We start from the raw sequence: 23,358 nt of genomic DNA, 5'->3' as shown, positions 1-23,358 counted from the left end.
CTGGCCAGAATTTCCCTCCCTTTGGGTCCTGACAGCCAGTAATGGTAGCCTTATTAATCATCAGACAACAGAGAAGCATCATCATGAAGAGAACTAACAGGCAATGTGGTTTGGTGGCTGGTGGTTAGAACACAGGATTGGGAGCCAAAAACTCCTGGGTTCTGTTTCTAGCTCTTACTGTACAAATTTGGGCAAAACACTTCAAATTCTGAGCTCCGGTTGTCATCTATTAAGCGGTTACAATACTTGTCAGACTCTCAAGTGTTGTAAATCTGTACTTGTAGAGAGGAGAAAATGTGCTATACAAGTGCAGTTGTTTTTAACATATCTGTAGGAGCTTTAAGCCCTGTCTCTGACCAAGTGTGTCTAAACACCATTATGGCTCTAGCTAGTCTAGGGGGATCCGGATCTCTCTTCCCTCCCACAATCATGATCTTTCCTCTTGGCAACATATCCTGTCACAATTTTAATGCCTTCTGTGTAGTTTGTGGTCCCCGGTCCTCACTATATTCCTAACTGCTTTACCACAAACTAAAACTGAGATCAGTATTTGAGTAATTGCCAATTTCAGCTAAAAGGCTTATATTCAGAAAGCTCTGCAGTAGAGACTTGGCATGTAATTTTAGATAAAAATGTCCACTAATTACATATCTTAATCTCCAGCTGACCCATTCTTCAAAATACCTCCATTTTATCTCATAATGAATAGGACTGCAATGAATCGCTGCTTTCTTCTCTCATGAAGTCCCAATTATGTGACATGATTTAGTGCTGGCCCCTTCTGCAGGCTTGATTACAGGCTGCTGTGAAGAAGAAATGTCAAGTCATGCTTTAGGATGACTCTAAACCATGATCATTTTAAAAATAAAACATACAGGAATAATCTCTGGGGCAGATACTTGGGTTAAAGACAGGAATCAAAGGGTGTCTTTCTGCACCAGTAAACTGAAAAGTAGACTCTTACAGGTTACATCAGAACATAAGAACAGCCATACTGGGTCGGACCTATGGTCCATCTTGCCCAGTATCCTGTCTGTCAACAGTGGCCCGTGTCACATGCTTCAGAGGGAATGAACAGAACAGGGAAATTTTGAGTGATACATCCCCAGTCATCCAGTCCTTGCTGCTGGCAATTGAAGGCTTATGGACACTCAGAGCATGGGGTTGCATCCCTGACCATTTTGGCTAATAGCCATTGATGGACCTGTCCTCCATGAACTTATGTAATTCTCTGTTGGACCCTGTTATACTTTTGACCTTCACAACATCCCCTGGCAATGAGTTCCACAGGTTGACTGTGCATTGTGTGAAGATGTACCTTCTTTAGTGCTAAAGCCAAGTGAATTGATCATTATAATCAATAAAATATGTATTAAAGGGGGTCCGATGGACATTAATTTTGATACTGCCAATGAAAACAGCCATGCACTTGAAGTGTCTGCTGCTCAAATGTGGTTGTGTCAGTAATTTGGCCAAGAACAAAAGGGGCATGAGATAACAAAAGAAATATTGATTTCCCAACTGAGAACAATAAATCTCTTATGTTAATATCAGAATAAAATATGGTCGAGTTCTCTGTTGCTCAGTCATGGCAATGAAATAGCATGTGTGAGGATGGTCCGTTTCTGTTTAACGCAGCGAGGCCTGAATGGTCAGAACTGATTAGTGTTTTTTGCCACCCCACTGGAGACACATGATTTGTTCAGAAGGTGGTGCTCAGTATCCTCTGAAAACCATGACCCTTTAAAGTGTCTCTAGTTGGGTGAAAATATAAGCCTGACTTTATTTTAGCCATGCTCGCTTATTTGTTGTGTTATACCTGTCTCCACCTTTCATCTGTTCTATTGTTAAACTCTAAGCTCTTTGGTACTTGGACTATTCTTTCAAGTTTGTACAGCAACTCAGCATGATGGGTCCCCTGTCTTGGTTTGGGCCATTGAGCATGACTGTGATATAAATCAACAATTATTTCTGTTGCATTAGCACTGGAGGCCTCAATCAAGTTCAGGGGCTCCCTTGTTCCATGCGCTGCACAAAGGATGGCATTGCCCCTGCCCAGTGGATGAACCAAACATTTTTGTATTTTGTGTAGCTTTATCAAGTTCCCTTATTCCTCAGTTTTCAAAGGTAGAGAATCCTAGTCTTTTTTAAATTTCTCTGTGTGCATTTTGCCATCATTCTAATAGCTTTTATGAAACCTGTCTAGTTCTGCAATATTCATCCTTATATTTATGGGTTTTTTTAAAACCTTGTTTTGATGAAGGCCAAAATGGAATCCAAGAATAAATATTTTAAAAAAGAAATGCCAGAAATTGTCACTGGTGTATGGTACACCCCTATATCATGCCATTAGAAACATAAACTAGTGTGTTTTACTAGATCCATTATCCCTCTGTTGTGCTGATCAGGGACTCCAAGCATAATAGTCAGCTTACAGCAAACATTCCATTCTGTCCCCTGGCAGCAAAATCCTTGCTTTTGTGTAATAAAACGCTGCCCACTCATCAAGAGCTGGGACAGAAAATGACATACGGGGCTCAGTCAACTCTAATTCCCTACAGCACTTCAGACCAGTGGACGTTTTGGGGGGATTATTGTTTTGGGGTGAGGTAGGAAATATTTATCCCCACTTTGTTTGGTCAAGGGGCTAAAATTGCATAGATCTGAGGGGCTATACCAGGGTAGGCAAACTTTTTGTCCCGAGGGCCACATCGGTGTTGCAAAACTGTATGGAGGGCTGAATAAGGAAGGCTGTGCCTCCCCAAACAGCCTGACTCCCGACCCCTCCCACCCCCTGACTGCCCCCCTCAGAATCCCTGACCCAACTGCTCCCTGTCCCCTGACTTCCCCCCTGACAGCCCTCCCCGGGACTCTCACACCTATCCAATGCACCCTGCTCCTTGACTGCCATCCCCCCAGAACCTCCGCCCCATTCAACCACTCCCTGTGCTCTGACTGCCCCCAGTACCCCCTGCGCCTTATCCAACCCCTCTCCCCCCCCCTCGGGCCCCATATCATGCTGCTCAGAGCAGCAGGAGCTCACAGCCCTGCCGGTGCCAGCCACGCTGCCACCCTGCCCAGCAGGAGTGGCGGGCCAAAGCGCTGAGGCTGCAGGGGAAGGGGGGACAGCAGGGGAGGGGCTGGGGGCTAGCCTCCCCAGCTAGGAGCTCAGGGTGGGCAGGACAGTCCCGCGGGCTGGATGTGGCCCGCAGGCCGTAGTTTGCCCACTTCTGGGCTATATCCTCATTTTGGGTGGTGAAATGTTTCCCCTGTTAATAATGAGATTTGTTTCAAACTCTTGCTAGTAGGGGGCGGGGACTTCTGTAGAACTAACATGCGGAGTCCTAGGATTGTGGGGGAGAGGAGTAGGGAGAAATCTTATGTTGCGCTCTCTAGCACTGTCAGCTGAATCAAGCTGAAGACCATGAACTCTGGAAGGAGCTTTATTTAGGCCAGGGATTCTCAAACTGTGGGTCGTGACCCTTCATGGGGTTGCGAGGTTATTACATGGGGGATTGCGAGCTGTCAGCCTCCACTTCGCCTCCAGCATTTATAATAGTGCTAAATATTTTTAAAAGTGTTTTTCATTTATAAGGGGGGGTCACACTCAGAGGGGTTTAAAAGGGGTCAGCAATACAAAAGTTTGAGAACCACTGATTTAGGCTGTAGCAGCTGGCGGGTGTGACACAGGGTTTTGAAAATGGGTTAAGTGGAAGGGAGGCTGGGAGAGATCCTTGCTCTTGGCGGATCCTTTCAGGAGAAAGGTGGCTAAGCAAGACAAGTGGTATTACTTGGCTAGTTGAAGGTACTTGACCTTGATTCTCATGTCTCAAAATACATTTGAGACATGTTGGTGTCCTGGTGTAACCCTCACCATGTGGTGTTTTGGAAGCTGTTTGTAACAGTCATGTGTTTTATAATTAACAGATGTGTGCTTCTAGATGAAGGCAATAGAATATATTTTCATACATTGTAGCTGTGTTAATTTTAGAATACCAATTGTACCATGCTAGGGATTAGTATGGAAATATGCACCAAGTTACAGAAGGACACCATGGCTATTTAGCAGAAGGTGATAACTGCCACAAAGAAAATACACGGGAGCAAAGCCATTACTAGAAGTCTGTGGCGATATCCGGGAATGAAACCAGGGCACCTGGGGCCTGTTTCCTGTTCTTCTGCTGTTCTGCATGGTTGTGGAGAAATCACGGCCACCTCTGTGTCTCACTTTCCCCAGCAGGGTTGGAGGCTTTGCACTTAGAGCATATATTGCCAGAGGATTTCAGGGTAATTCTTCATGGTTTTTCAAATCACCTTTTGCCACAGTACTTGTGGAAGAAATGTGTGTAGGGGAAAGGTCAAGCAGTGTCTTGTCCACCATTGTATTTGCAAAGAAAAATTGGGTACAGTTTTCAAAAACACCTAAGTCTGAGCCTATGTCTTATTTTCAAAAGTGACCTAGGAGTCTAGGCATAACTGAAGGTGAATGGGGCTTTGGCTGTTAAGTGACTTAGGTGCTTTTGACAGTTTTATTAAAGGTTACCGTTTCCTGCTGCAGAGAATTTCAAGCTGGACATTGTTCACTGTGAATGTCTTTCCTCCACCTCCTGTGCTGCACCTTGTATCCTCCAGCTTCATTGTCCCTGTTGATCATAGCATTCATGGTGTGGTGCAGAGCGATTAACAGTAACAAGGCCTTTGCCCTCCAGGAATGGGTGCAGTGTTGCCATTTTGAGGTGGAATAGGCATTTCTGGCCAATGATACAACCTGGTTTCCAAGTGCAGAGCTGAGTTGCGTGGCTCCTGGAGCAGGCATCTCCTTGTCTATCACAGTGATGGCTATCCTGAGGGAATGGTCATGGATTCTAACTGTTTCTACTAGTGTCCTCCATATCTCAGACCTTGTACAAACAGTAAAAAGGCACATTCTTGTTCGGAAGAGCTAACAGTCAAGAAGGCCTTAATTATTCCTCTATACTCACCAGCATCTCCATCTTCCTTAGGTTAAATGTAAGCCAGTTAACTTTCATCCAGTTGTTTGGTCGTGTTCCTCACCCCCCCCACCCCCCGATATTGGGATAGCTGGGTGAAATGGATTGTCTGCTTAATGCCCTCTAATAGTTAGTCTAAATGTTGAACAACTGAGGGGAAATCGTTAAGCTTGTGGAACTCCAAATAGGGTTCCTACTGGGTGGAAGCAGCAGCTGCCTGTCATGACTTTCAGAGAGTGATTCCGTGGATTTCTAGGTTGCAGATCAGAGAAATAGAATAGGTTTAGAAATAGGTGACAAATGATTAGAGACATGGAATGGCTTCCATGTGAAGAGACTGAAATGGCTGGGTCTGTCTCGTTCAGCAAGGTGTTGGAGTAGACTGGACATGACAGACTAGAAATAATCAATAGCAAAGAAAAATGTAAACTGGGTTGCCCGTTTACCTCTTCTTATAATACTAAAGCAATCAGATAGTCAATTGCAGTGATTTTGAAGAAGTTTAAACCTGATAAAATATATCTTTACACTGCACAAAATTAACCTGTGGCATTTTCTGCCACAAAATACTGAGATCAAGAGCTGTGAAAGATTTTTTTAAAAAAATCAGACACATGGATAAGAATATCCAAGGTTAAGGCATGAGAAATTATAATCCCTTAAGGCATAACCAATTGCTTTAACTGCCTGGGCTTAGTCAAAAAATTTCCCCTATGGGCAGACTGTCCTATAATTGCCCATTATTGGGTTTCTTATGCCGTCTTTTGAAGGCTCTGACATTGGCTACTGTCAGGCAGGATACTGGACTAGATAAACATCTGGTCTGGTAGGCCAATTCCTGTGTCCCACAGGTGGGTTAACAATACCAGATGGTGGCTAGAATCAAAGCAGCAGACTGATCCAGTAGGGTCAGCACAGATGTGTCATCATTGTCCATTTCCTTACTGGGACTCTTATTTTCTGATAGTTTCTAGAAACTGGAAATATCCCTTAAATTGGGTGACTGGAGGGAAGTTACAAAACCCTCAAAGCATTTCAGATTCTGAAATGTAAATATATAACTTGACATACCAAATAACCACAGTTGGTATGTGACTGATTTAAATATCTCATGTGGTGGGACCTTAACTAACAGAAAATGGAAGCCTTAAGGCTACTGCAGTCCTCGCCATATCATTCCTCAGTACACGAGCATCAGAACTGAAGCTGAGCAGTCTTAATTTCTCTACTGATTGATGTCAGAACATGTTATAGTTTAGTTTGGACATCAATTCCTGAGGGACTGTGGAAGCCTGGCTTCTAAAAGAAAACTGCAATCCACTTGCCCCTGTTCTGTTGATCCAGTCAAAATGGCATATTAAAGAAAATTCCCATAATAATTATTTACAAGGCATTAACTTGTGTAATTTAAGTTGATTCAGAGTGTACATGTAAATCTATATAAATTTCTGTCAGTGTGGTGAACAATACTGGTAGTCAAAAGGAAGGATGCGACAATGTAGTTGACATAGGAGGTGGCAGCGGGCGCATAGAGGTTGAGATTGACCAGCTGGAAGACCCTCTTAGTATTCTTGCGTTTACTCCTTTATATCTTCAGTGGACTTTACAAACATCAATCCTGACAACACAAGTGTGGTCCTGAGTTTGCAGCTGAGGAGAATGGAAGCAGATGTTGAGTGATTTTTCTCAAGACCATGCTGTGAGTTAATAGCAGAGTAACATATAGGAACATGTGAATTGCCACACCGGATCAGCCCAGTGGTCCACCTAGTCTAGTATCCAGTCTTCGAGAGTGGCCAGTACTAGCATCTTCAGAGGAAGGTGCAAAACATGCCAAAGTGGGCATATGTGCAATGACTTGCCCATAGGAGCAGTTTCTTCCCATCCCTTTAGATTGACTTAACCCCTGAAGCATGAAGACTTATATTCTTTCCAAATTGTTTGTTTAATCCTTACTAATGTAGGTGTGGATGTTCTTGTTTTCTATATAAATATCTAATGCTTTTTAAATCCTTCCAAGCTTTTTGCTCTAATATCTTGTAATGAGTTTCACGGGCTAATTTTTGATAACTCTGATTAAAACAGTTCCTGGCTTCTATATCTGTCCTTCCTTTTTTCATATCCTGCTTTTATCCAGTTTGATTAGGATACAGGGAAGAAGGATTTAAGATTTCTTTTAAAAAATGTGCATTCATGCTATCAATTCATAGCCTCAACTTAAACGTTAGAATTAATAAATAGAAAAGTTGAAGGGCTGTGGCTTTTTGTGACTTCTGAGACAGTTATGTATAAATGCTTTATGGAGCAAAACCAAGGAGGTTTTCTAAAAGTTAACGCATGCCTTTATTTCAACTAAAGGAGGAGAACTCTTCCCCTCAATACTCAGGGCAGTGGCGTAGGCTGCATCTGAACCTACTTTTGCTTATCGCAGATCTTCTGGTGGCTTGACTGAGCCACCCAAATAAGGTTTGCAACATTGGAATAGATTTGTTTTGCATTGGTTTTGACTTTTCAGTAAGTAAACAGCATCCTGGTTTTCTCTGAAATCAGAGGTATTTGTGTGTAAGCACAGTGCTTTTCCCCCATACTGTGTCCATTGAGTTAATGTGTAGGAAGGAAAACTAAATTTACCAGGATCCTGTGCTCAGTGTTTTAAGGAGCAAAATTCTTCCAGAGGAAAGTGCGTTTAACATATTTACATATGCCTGCAGTCAAATTCAGTTGGTGGGTCAGGTGTTTGGTCTGCCAGCCTCCCACATCTCCACTCCAGTTAACTCAAATCTGAATCAGACATCAGTGGGTGAGTAGACCACTTTCAAAATGAACAAAATGCTATTCCAGGTCTTCCATTGATGCGTTTGACTTTTTTTACATAAGGTGTCTATTCAGTATCTATTATGATTCTAAATTATAGTTTGTAGTAGTTTTATTGGAGTTTCAGAAGCTTCCAAATGCTCAATTTACTGTAGAGAGATGTGGTTAAGGTATTCATCATGGCACTTAATGAGAAGGCATCAGAGCAGTTAGAGCTGATCTCTGGATACAAGCTTTTGGAGTCTGGCAATGTGGATATTTTAATACCCAATTCATGGGAAATGTGCCTTTTTCAAGACTCTTGCATGTCTTCAAACATGTTTTTGTCAGTGTTTCATCCTCAATACCTAAACAGGCAACACTTTTAAATACTGTTTCCCAATTTATAAATCAGAAATGTCTCTGTTCAAGATAGCTTCAACTAGTTCAGGGTGTTCAGATAAATGTACCTGGTCCTATCTTTACCTGAAGTTTGAGAAACCTTTGGCAAGATGCAGCTTAAGGTTCTACCTGAAGTTAAAATAGCCACAAAGACTGAATATAGGGCAATGGGAATCTGCTTCCAGGAGAAGGACTGTGCGAAACTCATTTCTGCAGCTCTCCTAGTTTCTGCCTCTTGATACTTGATATCAGGTGGCTGCATAGGATTCCCCAAGGTGAAGGAAGGAGTGAAAAGGAACATGACAAATGGCAAGTGTAATTCACTCATGACTAAGGCCTTACCTGAACTGCAGGATGATTGTCAAAAGATTGGCTGAGTTGCAGACAAGCCATGGAAAATTGTGGAAAAGTCATAATGGACTTTATTATTTGTGGTAATAAAGTCCATTGTTACTTTTCCGTGATTTTCCACTCTCAGCCGCCTGGAGCTGAGAGTGGGGGCTCCCACTGTCAAAATTGCGGTGGAAGCCTAATATTGTGGAGTATGCAATATCACAGGTTAAATAGGGCCTTTCTCCTTATTACTCTGCTCTGTGACTAGGGTCACAAGGCATGGGCATTGGTGGTAGCAGCTTTCCCTTCTGCTGTCCTTGTCTAGCAATGTACTCCGAAGTCGCTTCACTTAAAATCACTCTTTAAACCTTATTTATTTCTGGAGGATATCGGAAAATTATTGTAAACCGAGGATGCAATAAATACACATGGATTTTGGATAGTCTTTCACATTTCTCCCTCTCCCCATCCAGTGTGCTTATAAAACAAGGTTCCTGGCTGTTAAATACAGCTCTTCAGCAATTGTGCTGCATTTCTATTGCTCTAACAGAGCTATTGTACACGTTGTATTGGTTTCAGTTATGAGAGGAAGCATTTTTAACCACAATGCCCATTGTGATTTACAATGATCAGTTAAAACAATTGTGTGCGCCAAGCCTCCAAGGATATTGATATCCTCTGTGGACACAAGAGAAGCCCTTACATAGCCAATGAGAGATTAGAATAGAAGATGAGGGTTATTGAGGTTGGGGGAAGAAGCTCTGCTTTTGTTAGTAGTTTTTTCTCACCTCTAATATTGCACAGGTCAATTGCATTGAAAGGAAAGGGCTGTTGCATGCATTAATTATTCATGGCCTCACCACCTCGTGTGAGGAACGGAACATTTGTTAGTCCCCCTATGTTACAAATCAAATAGCTGACAGTTTTTTTGATTGCATATGTTGTGCATGTGACTTTTTTCTTCCTCAACATTCACACAAGCGTGTGACAAACGTTTGGTTTTTTTTTGTTTTTTTTACTGTGCAGCCCAGCCCTGACTTCTGGAAATAATATCCTCTGAAGAATTCCTCCTTCTCATAATTTTTTTAAGTGCTCTACCATATTCTCTACTGATTCAAAATGCAATAGTAGCATTGAAAGTTTTATAGTGTGTATAAGGAAGAAACGCCTATTAACCAGAGGTTGATAGATGGAGCCACTATGCAAATTCTAGGGGGAACAACCTGGTAGAAGTCCCAGAAGCCACCTCCCCTTTCATCTTAGCTAAGTTCGGTAGTAGGGGCTTGGGTTCTTGCCAGGGTGTTGCCCTTGACCCTTGTAACTGGAGGTCCTCCACCTTGTTCTTTACTAGCCAGGACTAGATAGCTTAATCCTGTATTCAGAAAAAATTTCAAAGTTTGATCTGAGCAGATCAAACATAACTGTTACATTTCTGGATCTTCACTATTGTCTCCCAAGAGTTATTTTCGCCTCATGAACACCCTGTCTTGATATAAACTAGTAGTAGATGGTGATTATTTAACAGGCATTTAAAAAATAACTTTTTTTTTTTCCTCTCTGCAGAAAGAAATTCAAGCCATGAGTCAATGCCATCATCCTAACATTGTATCTTACTACACATCATTTGTGGTGAAAGACGAGCTCTGGCTAGTGATGAAGTTACTTAGTGGAGGTGAGTGGTACTATTTTCATCTACCCTAAACCATATGGAAAAAGTATGGGAAGTGGTTGGCGTTAAATGTGCCCTTTCCCCATTGTACCATCTCTTCTCTCTCCCCCGCCCCGCATCCCCCCCAAATCTGCAGCTAAAGATGCTGAAATCACTGCAAATATTCCCTTTTTATTTTCCCAAAGTTAAAGGAATACAATCACATTTAAAATGGTGCCTCTGTATGAACACTTGTTTGCTACTGTTACAAGTAGCAACTCACAGTACTGTAACTGAAAGATTGGAGGAGAAAATTATTTGTTTCATTTTGTGCATTTGAGAGCACTTTATATAGTCACTGTTCCCCTAGTATAGTCATTTTTCTGTCCTTCCCATCCCTCTTTGCTATGTGAAGATTCATGTAAACACACCAAAAATAGGAAAATATAACAAACTATAAAAATCGTAGTAATTGAAGCTATCTTATGCTTGTTTTTGAAAATTGATTAATGTAAAGCTTCCTGGGTGAGAGGTCTTCTGAAGTATTATTTCTGTACTCATATTAACAAGCAAGGCTCAGTTCCCAGAGTTGCTTTCCCAGAGGAGTTTCTTCCCTTTTTCCCACAGCCCCTAGCATGGGCTTTTTAGTTGGAACAGTAGATGACTGACTCTACATAACACACACTCTTGTTGCTTCCTTTTTCAACAGCATCAATCTCCACTGACCTGTTTTTCAGGTTGAAATTGACTTAACTTTAGCCTGCTTCAGGCTCCTCATTACTTTGTCCCACAAATAAGACAAAGTATGAATGCAAGGACTGGGACTTCTTTTCTGATTTACATCTGTACAGATTAATCTCTTAATCTTGGGGCACCAGTACTGCTGAAATCTTAAAGGAGCGGTAATGCAACTGCTGTAGAAATAATCCTAAAGGGGAACAGTCTAAAACCTATTTACGTTTTAGCATTCTCTTTTGATAATACACAGGCAACTGACTACACTGGTAGGGTTTAATCTCTTCCGGGCAATTAGGCCAACACTTTTGGCACCCAGTTTTGAAATGTAGTCACTTAAACAAGTGGCCTTCCTCTCAGAGTTGCTGAGTATCTGCTGCTGGTATTGAGTTCAGTGGAAGCTGCAGGTGCTCTGTACCTGTAATAAGCCACTTTTTCTTAGGTACCTACTTTAATCATTCAGACTTGAAATTCTGGCCTTTATGCAGCAACATTGCTCCAAAGCAATCAGCAGTGTCCAATATTTCTAAAATGGGGCAGATTTGCATTTGGCCCGTCTAACACATCCATGTCATGACTTTTAACTATGCCTTTTCTAAGTTAACTGCTGGCGGTTCTGCTCTGTAAATTGTGTGGCTTGCTCGTTCGTTAAGACGAGGAGCCGTAATCCTTGTTCTTAGATCTTCTCTGATTTGCAAATCTGCTAGCTCCTTTAATGTGCTCACAGTTAAGAAGCGTCATTTGAACCTGTGACAGAAGACGCTCATCAAACAGCTGTCTGTGACAGCTCTACTGTGGAGAGCGATTCTTACCACTCCAGCCTACAGCATGAGAAGCCTCCCAATGTATTTTTAAATTGTGCAAGTCTTTGAGGTATTGAAACTCTGTGAGCTGGTCATGCACTCTGAGCTTCCGTCACGTTTCAGGAATTTAATCTATTTGGAAAAATCACTGATCTAACAACTTGCAAGGCTTCCAAATGACCAGCAATTAAGATCAATGGACAAACAAACCTTAAGAAATCTTTGTTTAATTTGAATTATTCTGTAATCATGAATAGTGTCCCGGAGAGTACTTCACAGAAAACAGTCTCCATCACCAAGGATTTATAATCAAATGTGGTGGAGTGATGCAACAAATGGGTCCAGTTAAGTAACTAATGAGTTACAACAGTTGACATTTGGGCATGGGGTGGGGAAAGGAAGAGGGTATCTGATAAGATCCATATGTTTGCTCTGTGTGAGGCATGTTTGCATTTTGATAGGTCCAGTTCAAATATGTTAAATATAAAAGATCAAGTTAAAAAGACAAGAGGGAAATTACAAAAAGCCCTAATAGAATACACTGTACCATCTGTCATCTTTTTCATCACCTATTCCCTTTTCCCTTCTGCTAGTCTTAATCTTGCTTTTTGTGTACCTACACCTCTATGCAGATGGTCCACAGTCTGGAGAAAAAGGGCCAATTTCGAGGAAGAGATTTCTTCCATTTGCAGTGACATCTTGTCTGTGGTGACAAGACTAAATTGTCAGATCCACGAACTTGGAACTTATTCAAATGTTTTCTTCTGTTCTCTGGACACTGTTTGGTGTGTCTAGTGTGTTGATCTCCCTATTTTATCTGATTCTGTCTCAACTCTGTAATGCCAAGCATCTATCTATGTTTCTGAGGTTTATTTCTCCGAGGTAGTCAGAGGCTGATAAGTTCAAGTAGATGTAATTCTTAGAGCTGATAATGATGCTCTTTAAATTGTTCGCTACTGCTAAGTGTGACTAGATAAGAATTAATGTAAATGGGGGGGTTAGGTTCTACAGAAACTTTTTTTTTTGCCAGATAAAAGGCATTATATACATTTTAAACAAGCAATTTAATACTGGTATAAGTTTTTTAAACAATTTTAAAGAAACAATTTAATATAGTAACTCCCCACTTAACCTCTACCGCTTCCCAAGCCCCCACCCGTAACCCACCTCTTCTCCCCCCCATCTCCTCCCCCTTTACTATGCACCTCATGTCCTTGCTCCTCCCCTCTCCCGCCAGCCTCCTGTCTGTGGCCATCAGCTGGTTTGCGGCTTCAGGAGGCTTGGGGGAGGAGTGAGGACGTGGCGCACAGCTCCTGCCCACCGTAGTCAGCTGGTTTGCGGCAGTCAGGAGGCTGCATGCCATGTCCTCGCTTCTCCCTGTGTCTCTGCTCCTCCCCCCATCCTCCTGAATGCTGCAAGACAGCTGATTGCTGCAGGCAGGAGGTGGGGGGAGCAGGGGGAAGGCGGTGGTCCGCTGGCAGGCAGGAGGCCATGGGGGTGGCGGCGTAGGGGAACTGATGGGGGGGCTGCCAGCTGTGGGCAAAGCAGGCGGCCAAACGATGTTACAACTTTCAACGAGCATGTTCTGTAATGGAGCAGGGACGTAACATCAAAACAATGTTAAGCGAGAGGACGTTAAGTGGGGAGTTACTGTACTTTTGGCCTTCACAACGTCTCCTGACAAGGAGACCCAGAAGTTGACTGTGCGTTCTGTGAAGAACGGCTTCCTTTTGTTTGTTTTTAAATCTGCTGCCTATCAACTTCTTCAGGAGATCCCGGTTCTTGTTATGGGAAGGAGTAAATAACACCTCCGTATTCACGTTCTCCACACCATTCATGATTCATATCCCCTCCACCACTTAGTTGTCTCTCTTCTAAGTTGAACAGTTCCAGAGCTAACCTGGGATGTTGGGATCCCAATAAATCATTTGCTTTGCTTGTGCTGGACTTGACCTGTAATGGCTGGAGGCCGTATTATCTGCTGTGGGGAAAAAAAAATCTATGTACTACAAAGCAGACCTCTCCAAGACCACCTATTGTTAGAAAGTATTGCAAACTCTGGTGCATTTGTATCTTTCAAAGCTAATTATGAAGCATGGAAGTTTGAACAGAAAACCACTTAACTTTTAATTACAGTATAATTCGCACCGTGGGAGTGTACTTAATAGAGATCATATAGTTGTTGATGGGTTGTGTTTGGTGCTAAATGATAGTGAAGGTTTTGAATTCAAGGGGAATAAACAGTAATTCTGAACATCTTATCGCAGTGCATAGTATGTTGCACCAGCTTTTTGTATACTATTTTGCAGGCATTTGATGCACTGAAACACTCATTTGTTGCATTTTTTCATATTACAGTTTCCAGTAAAATGCTGTTTTAACAGCATATTTCCTCTCTTTGTATTGGAATCCTATAGTCTTTGACTCTGATCCATTGATGGTTCTTCATCAGAGCTTCCTCTCTACCCATGCTTAACATTTCAGTGGATTAAATTTAGACTCCAGTTGCTGGGTGCCCACTCCTGACTTTGTGCTACTTTACATGTTGCCCTGAACACTTGGAATAGCCTTCCTTTCAACATTTGCCAAGCTTCTTCTGTCTCTTTCAAAGAGCATCTTACAGCTTACCAGTTTTATGAACCTTTAGAGCTATGATCACAAGGGGCTTGGTGTAATGTGCTGTTCCCATTTGTGCCCCTAGAACAGGGGTTTTCAAACTTCATTGCACTGTGACCCCCTTCTGACAACAAAAATTACTACATGACCCCAGGAGGAGGGACTGAAGCCTGAGTCCGGCCAAGCCGCACCGCCCTGAGTGGGACCCAAGTTGAAGCCCAAGGGCTTCAGCCCCAGGCTGGGGCCTGTAACCTGAGCCCCGTACCCAGGGCTGAAGCCCTCTGACTCTGGCTTTGGCGCCGGGCAGTCGGGCTCAGGCTTTGACCTTGGGCCCCAGCAAATCTAAGCAAGCCCTGGTGACCCCCATTAAAATGGGGTCATGACCCACTTTGGTGTCCCGACCCACAGTTTGAGAACCGCTGCTCTAGATTGTCAGCCCCTTGGGATTGGGAGCATGCTGTTGTGCCAAGAAGCTGTGTCAAACTATAGTGCTATATAAAAAAGTATTGTGACCAACCTATAAAGCATTTCTCCATCTTCCATAGGACTGACTTTGATGAAATAATTGAATGTGCCCATTTTATTTCACACTTAGAAATATGTAGCCCAGATAGGAAGATAGTACTCCATAGGTGACGGAGGATCTTTCACGTAAAGGTAAAAAGGCCTCTGAACGTACAAGAATCTTATAAGTATTCATCTGTGACAGTGAGAAGTCTGTCTAAATCCTAAAGCAATAGTGGTCTTGGACTAATAAGTATACTGTAGTTGGTTCAAGTTGCTCAGGAATGGCTTTGCTCTGGATTTGTCAGTTTCTTTCGTATGATCCTTTTATTTCTTAGTCACTCCATATCAAACTGGCTTAGCTAACGTGTCAGGAGTAAGATTTCTAACTTCAGGCTGAATCTTGTATGGTAATGCAGCTCAGCTCAGTTTAGTTCTTTGTATCACCCAGTGTTGTCATATGTAGTTGCAATCAAGGGTCTGGAATCAGAGCTTAACTAGCAATTTTGTTGGTGCATGAGGTAGAATAAACATAGCTCTTACACTGCTATGGTGACAGTGATAAAAGCATGTTTTTCTTTGAGTAAACTAAGTGGGGATGAGAGAGACAAGGTGGGGATAACTCGGATGACACTTAGTTCAGTAGGAAGGTGACATTTTCAGGGCTTAAATTCTTATATTTCCCAGGGTCCCAAACTCTCCATCCCCAAACATGCTATAAAAACTACAAAGGGGTTGAAATCAGCTGAATTTAAGCCCTGGGCATTTTAGTCACTTATCTGCGGTCCGCGACATTAAATATTGGTTGAGAGAGCTCTTTGTATTTCTCCTTTGTTTGTTGTTTCTGTAGAACACTTCCAAATTCCTCCATTGTTCTAAACATCCCCACCTGAAAGTGGAGTCTAAAAATACATTAGCAGACTTAAAATGACAAGCTAGCCTTGTACCAGTTATACACTACATGGATCTGTGTTGGCTGTAGCTATTCTATAAACAAAATTGCTGTTTTTCTGTGTTAAACATAAACTTGAACTTACCTAAACCTTTTTAATGGTCAAAATCTGTGTGTATATACTCTGTATGGTCTGCCCCTGTGTTTTCCAGAACTTCTTGCAGGAGAAGGAAACCTTTTTTGCAAAGTCTTCTGGCAGAGTGGGCGGTGGAAGGAGGATGAAATGAGAACACGAACACCATATTTTTATTGGACTTCTTATTGCATTCGGTCCTGCAGATAGAAGTGTATTTAAGGGGGAAGGACCAAGCAGTCTATGTGGAAGTTTTGTGCCTGATATGCTCACAAAGCTATCTTCTAAAATAGAGATCATCAAGGTATATGCACACATCAGGTATTTCCTAAATACAAACATTTTGTCCAATCAAACTTAAGAATCTAGTACGTACATTACAGTAGCACTGAGAGAACCCAAACAAGGCCACGTTATGCTAAGTGTCATACAAAAATGTACAAAAGAGACGTCCCTTGTCCTGAAGACCTCAGAATCTAAAAGACAAAACTTCAGAGTCTAACCATTCTGGGGTAAAATGAAGAGGCACATACTCTGATTTTTTGGTATGTGTTTTGTGAATTTTCTTTAGTAGAAATAAGTCACATTCAATCATTCACTGTCACACAATAAATGTTGCTCTCCTTGTAGAAAATGTAGACATGTGTTATAACTCAGGTTGTTACTGTAAGAGGGGACCTTTGGCTAAGAACAGACGTACCTTTAGACACTTCTTCTGATATTGATTATAAAATGCATTTTACAGTCCTAGGAATGTGGGGGGAAACTGAATATAGTTGAGTTCTGATCTCTAGAACATTTAAGCAGTAGGTGCAGACGCAGATCCTGACAACTCTTGTTTTCAGTGTTGTTATATTCCTTTGAGTCAAAAATTCCAATGCCACAAGGGACCATTGTAATCAGTCTGACCATCTGTGTAACATGCCATAGAATTTCCCCAAAATAACTCTGTAAGACATGTTTTCTAATCCTTTAACCATTCTTGTGGCTCTTCTCTGAACCCTCTCCTATTTATCAACATGCTTCTTGAATTGTGGGCGCCAGAACTGGACACAGTATTCCAGGTCACAGAGGTAAAATGATCTCTCTGCTCCTACCCAAGATTCTCTTTACGCATCCAAGGATTGATTTAACCCTTTGGCCTCAGTGTCACACTGGGAGCTCACATTCGGCTGATTATACACTCAAATTTGGCTTGTATGCACCTCCGTCATGATGGAGGGGTGGCTGTGCCAACCCTGAACAGCACAGTGCCCCTGTGCGCCAGGCTGCAATGTCTGGAGTGGAGAGCCGAGCGCAGCTCCGTGGGACAGCAGTCACCACTGCAGGGTGAATGCAGGGAGTATTTGCTCTGCAACCCTTCCCTCCGCCCCCAAGGTCTCCCACGCCTGAGGGGCAGGACCCAACCTCCCCTCCCCATGTGGATAAAATGGATAACAAAATAATGCAAAATTTCTGGGAAAAAAAAAAAAAAACCCTCCCCCTAAATTATAGTTTAAAAAAAACCCTCAGAATTTCATAGGGCGTCTATAGCGGCAGAAGTGTAAGTGTGTGCGTGCGTGCTCACTTTTTAAAAAAAAAATTCTTACCTGTGTTTCCCATCAGGTTCTGCTTTCTGTCTGCTTAGAAACGTTAACCTGCACGTTCTTGAAATTCATTAGTAATCAAACTTCATATGACTAAGTCTTAGTGTTTTTAATACATGCCAATTTTAAACCCTTCTGGGCTTTTCACTGTTCTTTAACAAGTCGAAACATGTTCTGTTTTCTTTTGTAATTTTAATTACAAGGTAGTCAGAATGAACTCTAACTCCTACAACTCAGTAAACTGGTACTGAAATGTTCTTTGACTAAGTATATACTCAGGGACTTAAAATAGAAAACCTGTGGTCCGAAGCTAATTCTTTCCAAAACCCATCACCATTGCTGACGTTATCTTGTTTTATACCTGTATCACTACAGCTTCCTACGGTTGCATATACAAGGGTTAAACAATACAAAACTGGGTTGGAGATACTCAGCCCCCAAACTGAGCTGCTAAACACAGTTTTGCCCATGAGAATAGAGAGAGGCTATACACTGTGCCTTGAAGGTCAGGCTCTCTGGCCAATGGGAGTAGTAAATACCAAATATATGGCCTTCCAGTCCCCAGATGAAAATACAGAGAATGTTGGCACAAACACATCAGCAGGTCACAATGTTGTATAAGAAGAGGCAGTCTCTGAACTGATTCCCGATTTATTCCTGGGTGCAATTCAAAGAGCTGATTTGGTTTGTAAAGCATGGTTTGTCATCTAGGATGATGTAATTCACACCCCTTCAGGAAGAGGAGCTGTATTGATCCATCTCCGGAAGGATTTAAACTGTACTCCAATTCTGTATATAGTGAGGAAGTAATTTGTTACCAACGTTTTAAATTCATATCTTCTCCATCTGTTAAAGAGATGTTCACCATTAAGTGTTAGGAATAGTACCAATGTTAGCAACTGTGTACCAAGTGTATCTTTAGAAACTGGAAAATAAAATTCTACCAAATTTTAGTTTGTGAAGAGTGGCAACTCCCTCCCTCCCCAATTCTCCATTTCCTTTCCCCACTCTTAAGTTGAATCAATGCCAAAACAGCTCCTCCTCAACATCTGTGCTCCAGTATCTGTTTCAACTGACAAACTAGTCTTTTGTGATTTTAATGTCAGAATGAACTTTAACTCTTACAAATAGCTGACAAACTAGGTGCCCTTTGATCTGTAAGGCATTTACCTGGTATTGGACTTCTTGACAAACATTTCAGTCAAGCTAGAGGTGTATGTTTGTACTACTGAGGATCTGTAAGACCTTCCCCACCACTGACCAGATAAAAATGGGGGGCTTAAACACTTTCAGTAAAACCATGAAGAAAGTGCAAGTAAAAGTCCTTTCAGTGCATCCCCTTTGGAATGGAGAAGGTACCCTTTTGTTTGGACATAAAATGGGTGCTACTGGCTTTATGATGCTACTAACCCTAACCCCTCCACTTATTTTCCCGGTTTCCTTGGTTTACCCACAAGATGGCTGTGTAGATGGCATTTAATCACATGGAATAATTCCTTCCAGTTGAAGCTAAAGAACAAGTTTAACTTTTGTCTTCTCTCTAGGATCTGTTTTGGATGTCATTAAACACATAGTGGCAAAAGGGGAACACAAGAATGGAGTCCTGGATGAACCTAGTATAGCCACAACCCTAAAGGAGGTGCTGGAGGGGCTGGACTACCTACATAAAAATGGACAAATCCACAGGTACTTTTTTTGCTTTCCTGTAGTGCAAAGCTTTGTCAATACTGTAGAAGTGCTTCTTGGCTTGCTCACACAAGTATATGTGGAAAATGTTTCTTATGAGCGAGGCTTAAACCAGTTGTAATGCTATATGTAGGGCCTGGCAGAAATGAGGAAATTGGAACAGTACGGTATGCCATGGTAAAAAAAACAGTATTGAAAGGGGCTGCCATATACTTTGGCCTGAGGGGCAAGGCAAAAGGGTATAGTATATTTGAATTACATGCACAAAGCTATGTTAAAAGAACGTTATTAAGGTTGCAAAGTTGAGCACTCAAAAGTTAGGAAATCCCCTTGTGCATATGCATTATATGATATAATATAGTTTTTAATTACACGATCACATATTGACTTTTCCACAAGACTCTTCCTTATTCACTGCACCCGATGGACCTGCTGTGGGGATGAATCAGGGTTGTGTAGTAAAGGAGACTGTTTGTTGAACCCACTCCTCACTTGTTACAGAAGTTTGAAGGTGTATGGTGAACAAGGCAGGGGATTGCAGAAGGAAGAAGGATGCTTAACTCAGTCAAATGCTGCCCTGGAAGATTGGATTCTGTCCTTGGCTCTACCAGACTTCCTGTTTGATGCTGGGCAAATCCAATGAAATCAAACTTTTTGCAGGTGGTCACAAATTGTGTGTTCCTCATTTGCTGGTTATCCAGCTTGAGACCATGGGGTCTGGTTTGCAGAAGTGCTGAGCACTCTCAGCTGCAGCTGAAGTGAGTGGGAGTTGTGCTTGAATACAAAAAGTGCTATATAATGCTAAGTACTCTGAAAAATCATGTGGTGTAGACATCTCAAATTGGGCACTTAAAATTAATGAATACTGTTGTCCGTAATCCCTCTGTGCCTGAGCTCCCCATTGGTAAAGTGAGAATAATAATACCCACTCATCTCACATGGGTTTTGTGGATCTGATTAATGAATATTTGTGAATCACTTGGATACTATAGAGATGAGCACTATAGAAAAGACCATGAGGAATTTAATACTTCTGTCTTCAGAGCAGGGTTTGAATAATGTGCAGTGAACAAGACATGGGACTACACACTGAACAATGAGATGAAAACAAAATATTGAGTGGCTGCTCATTGAATGAGCACTGCCCATCTTCTGCACTGATTGGGGTAGGGGTCCTGTGGAAAAAATAGGGTGTGATCATGTAAATAAATAATTTTGGCATTTCCTAATTTTTTAAGTGCTTAATTTTGCATCCTTAATGTGGCTGTTAGTTCCTAGATTATTGAAAAAACAAACTGAGAAAACAAATGGTCATATAGCATCATATTGACACCCCTGTGGGTCGTCAGCTGCATATGAACTTTTAGATCCATTTCATGGACCTTTGCCGCATGAACTAACTGACTTAGTGATAGCAATAGTAGGTTGTCTTCCTCTATGTGGACCAGTGCAAGAGGAGGAGGAGATGCAACACTTTTCCAGTGGTTGTCGGCAAATATCTGTGAAAGTGAAGAGTGGTGAGATTCAGGAATCTTGGGTTTCATTTTAAGCTCTGGAAGGGAGTGTTCTCTAGTGGTCACAGACTCTTCTGTCCATTTCCAGCCCCTCTGCCCCATTCCCTGCTATCTGTCCCTGTCCTGTCACTTCCCCACCTCTGGCTTTTTGTCCCAGTCGCCACTCCTTACGTATCTCATCCCAGTTCCAGTCTCCTTGCCCAGCCAGTCCTAGTTCCCCCTCCAGGTTCACTGTCCAACTCCCAGTCTTTTCCCTCTCCTCCCCCTTATACCCAGTCCCTGTCTCCTTGTCCAGCCCATCCCAGTTTTCCCCTCCTGGCTCCTTGTCCAATCTCTCCCCACCTCCCCGCAGCTGGCTGTCATACACTGTCTCCCTCCTGGGACTGCTTTTTCCAATCTTTTTGCCCAGGCAGTCTGTTTTCCCCCCCGCCCCCCACTCCAATACCCTTGTCATATGTCTCCTCCCCCCACCCTGTTTCCCACGCTGTCTCCTAGTCATAATTCACCCCTCCCCTGTGTTCTCCCTCCACTTCCAGTCCCAGCCTTCCCCTCCTCCCTCCCAGTCAGTTTCTCTGCTCTCTAGTCCCAGTCTAACCAGACTCCTTGTCCCAGTATATTTCTTTCCCTCTCTCCTGGCCCGGCCTTTGTCCCCTCTGCATTTAAGTCAGACTGCTTCCTCCTCCATGCTGCTTGGATGCCAGCATGGTGTCATTGAGAGTACAAAGAGAGACAGGCTCCCTGCTCTCAGTTCTGGTGTCTGGCCCAACTCTGGCCCGGAGCAGCAATTACAGGAAAAGTCATCCTAAACCCCTCATCTTGGGCTGGAGCATGCTCAGTCATGCTGTGGGACTGGTACATGCATTGCTTGTAACAGGTAGGAGCTGCAAGAAGATGGAGCATGCTCAGTGCAGATGGAATCTTCATGGTCTTTAGCTGGTAGCAAGCTTTAGCACAATGGTTTTCAACCTGTGCTCTGGGGATCCGTGGAGGTCCACAGACTGTCTAAGATTTCCAAAGGGGTCCACACTTCCACTTGAAATTTTTTAGGGGGTCTGCAAATGCGAAAAGGTTAAAAATCACTGCTCTAGCAAGTCTCTTCTGAGCATGTACAAACCGACTTTCAGAAGTTTATAACTTGGTCAAATTAGGGCAGTTCATTACTCCCAGTAATCATGGGAGTAGCAAAGGCACGTACCTAATGCTAAGGCCACTCCCTGCTAAATTTCACATCCCTGCTCCAAAGCATAGAGATGCTAGAGAATTTCAAAGAAAAAGTCTCTAGAATTTAATAAGGGCAAAATGGCATATCAAACGTGCTCTGCTGGGCATTCCAATAGATCTGTTTAGCTGGTGTTTTGAAGCTGATGATTTTTCAGTATAATCTTATTGACATGCATGATTGATGTAGTCACTGTCTTTGTTTAAAGTTAGGTTTTTCTATGGGAATTACTTTTCGTAGATTCACGGATTCTAAGGCCAGAAGGTACTATTACGATCATCTACTTCTAGTCTGACCTACAGTTTAACACAGGCAATGGAACTTCCCAAAATAATTCCCAGAACAGATCTTTAGGAAAAGCATCCAATCTGGATTTAAAAATGATCAATGATAGAGAATCCACCCTGACCTTTGGTAAAATATTCCAGTGGTTAATTACTCTCACCGTTTAAAAATTTATGCCTTGTTTCTGAATTTGCCTAGCTTCAACTTATGCTCAAATAAATTGGTTAGTCTCTAAGGTGCCACAAGTACTCTTTTTCTTCTAACCATTGGATCATCTTGTACCTTTCTCTGCTAGATAAGAGCCCATTATTAAATATTTGTTCCCCATGTAGGAATTTATAGACTGCAATCCAGTCACCCCTTAATCTTCTCTTTAGCTTAACATATAGATTGAGCTCCTTGAGGTTGTCACTATAAGGCAGGTTTTCTAATCCTTTAATCGTTCTTTTGGCTCTTCTCTGAACCTTCTCCAGTTTATCAACATTCTTGAATTATGGGTGCCAGAACTGGACACAGTATTCCAGCAGCGATCGTACCAGTCCCAAACAGAAGTACTCTGCATTAAAGAGAGAGGATGGTCTCTTCATTTGACTTGTAATGACATAGTATGAAAGTAACTGTGGTAAAGATTATTTGGGGCATTGTGTGGATATTTTTAGTGTAATTGAAAGAAATCTGATTTTCACAAAACTTTTAGCACGTGGAGCCAAACGTGCTGTATCCATTTTGGATCCAGTCACACCACAAATATCATTGTACTTTTCTAATTAGGTCAGTGTCCTGAATTAAATACAGCCAGCTTTGTTGCGCTGTGTCATTGCTGCATCTTTAAGTCCACAACCATGAGTTACAATCTGGTTTGTGTCTGTGCATTCTGGGAACATCTGGACAGCTATCTCAATGCCTCAGCAAGAGAATACACAGACTGAAAGTAGAGTGATACCAGCAGCATGTGGGGAAAAGCAGTCTGGGAAGTTCTTCTGTACAGAGAGGTGGGTGGAAGGATGACTGACCAATCCTATTACAAAGGCAAGGTTTTAGAGAGTGTCCACTCCGCATTGTAAAGAAAAGATTTCATACTGGTTGCAGGAAGAAAGCAATGTGCCTATGAGAAACGAAAGAACTAGGTGACCCTCCCCCCACGAAATTAATAGGCAGCAGGTTTAAAACAAACATAAGAAAGTATTTCTCCACACAACACAGAGTCAACCTGTGGAA

The 23,358-nt window shown here is 42.2% G+C and overlaps 1 protein-coding gene across 2 annotated transcripts in view; it reads left to right on the top strand.

Annotated features, from left to right (window-relative positions):
- Positions 1-23,358, top strand: part of OXSR1 (oxidative stress responsive kinase 1) — a 119,603-nt gene that overhangs the window by 39,812 nt on the left and 56,433 nt on the right. For both annotated transcript variants that reach the window (XM_077808412.1, XM_077808413.1), the window contains 2 exons: positions 10,083-10,191; positions 18,981-19,122. In XM_077808412.1, coding sequence (XP_077664538.1) covers positions 10,083-10,191; positions 18,981-19,122 — 251 coding nt within the window. The remainder of the gene's footprint in view (positions 1-10,082; positions 10,192-18,980; positions 19,123-23,358) is intronic.

This window comes from Eretmochelys imbricata, chromosome 2, assembly GCF_965152235.1.
Source record: "Eretmochelys imbricata isolate rEreImb1 chromosome 2, rEreImb1.hap1, whole genome shotgun sequence".
NCBI lineage: Eukaryota > Metazoa > Chordata > Testudines > Cheloniidae > Eretmochelys > Eretmochelys imbricata.
Note: the sequence above shows the minus strand (reverse complement) of the source record. Positions and strands in the feature narration are given on the sequence as shown.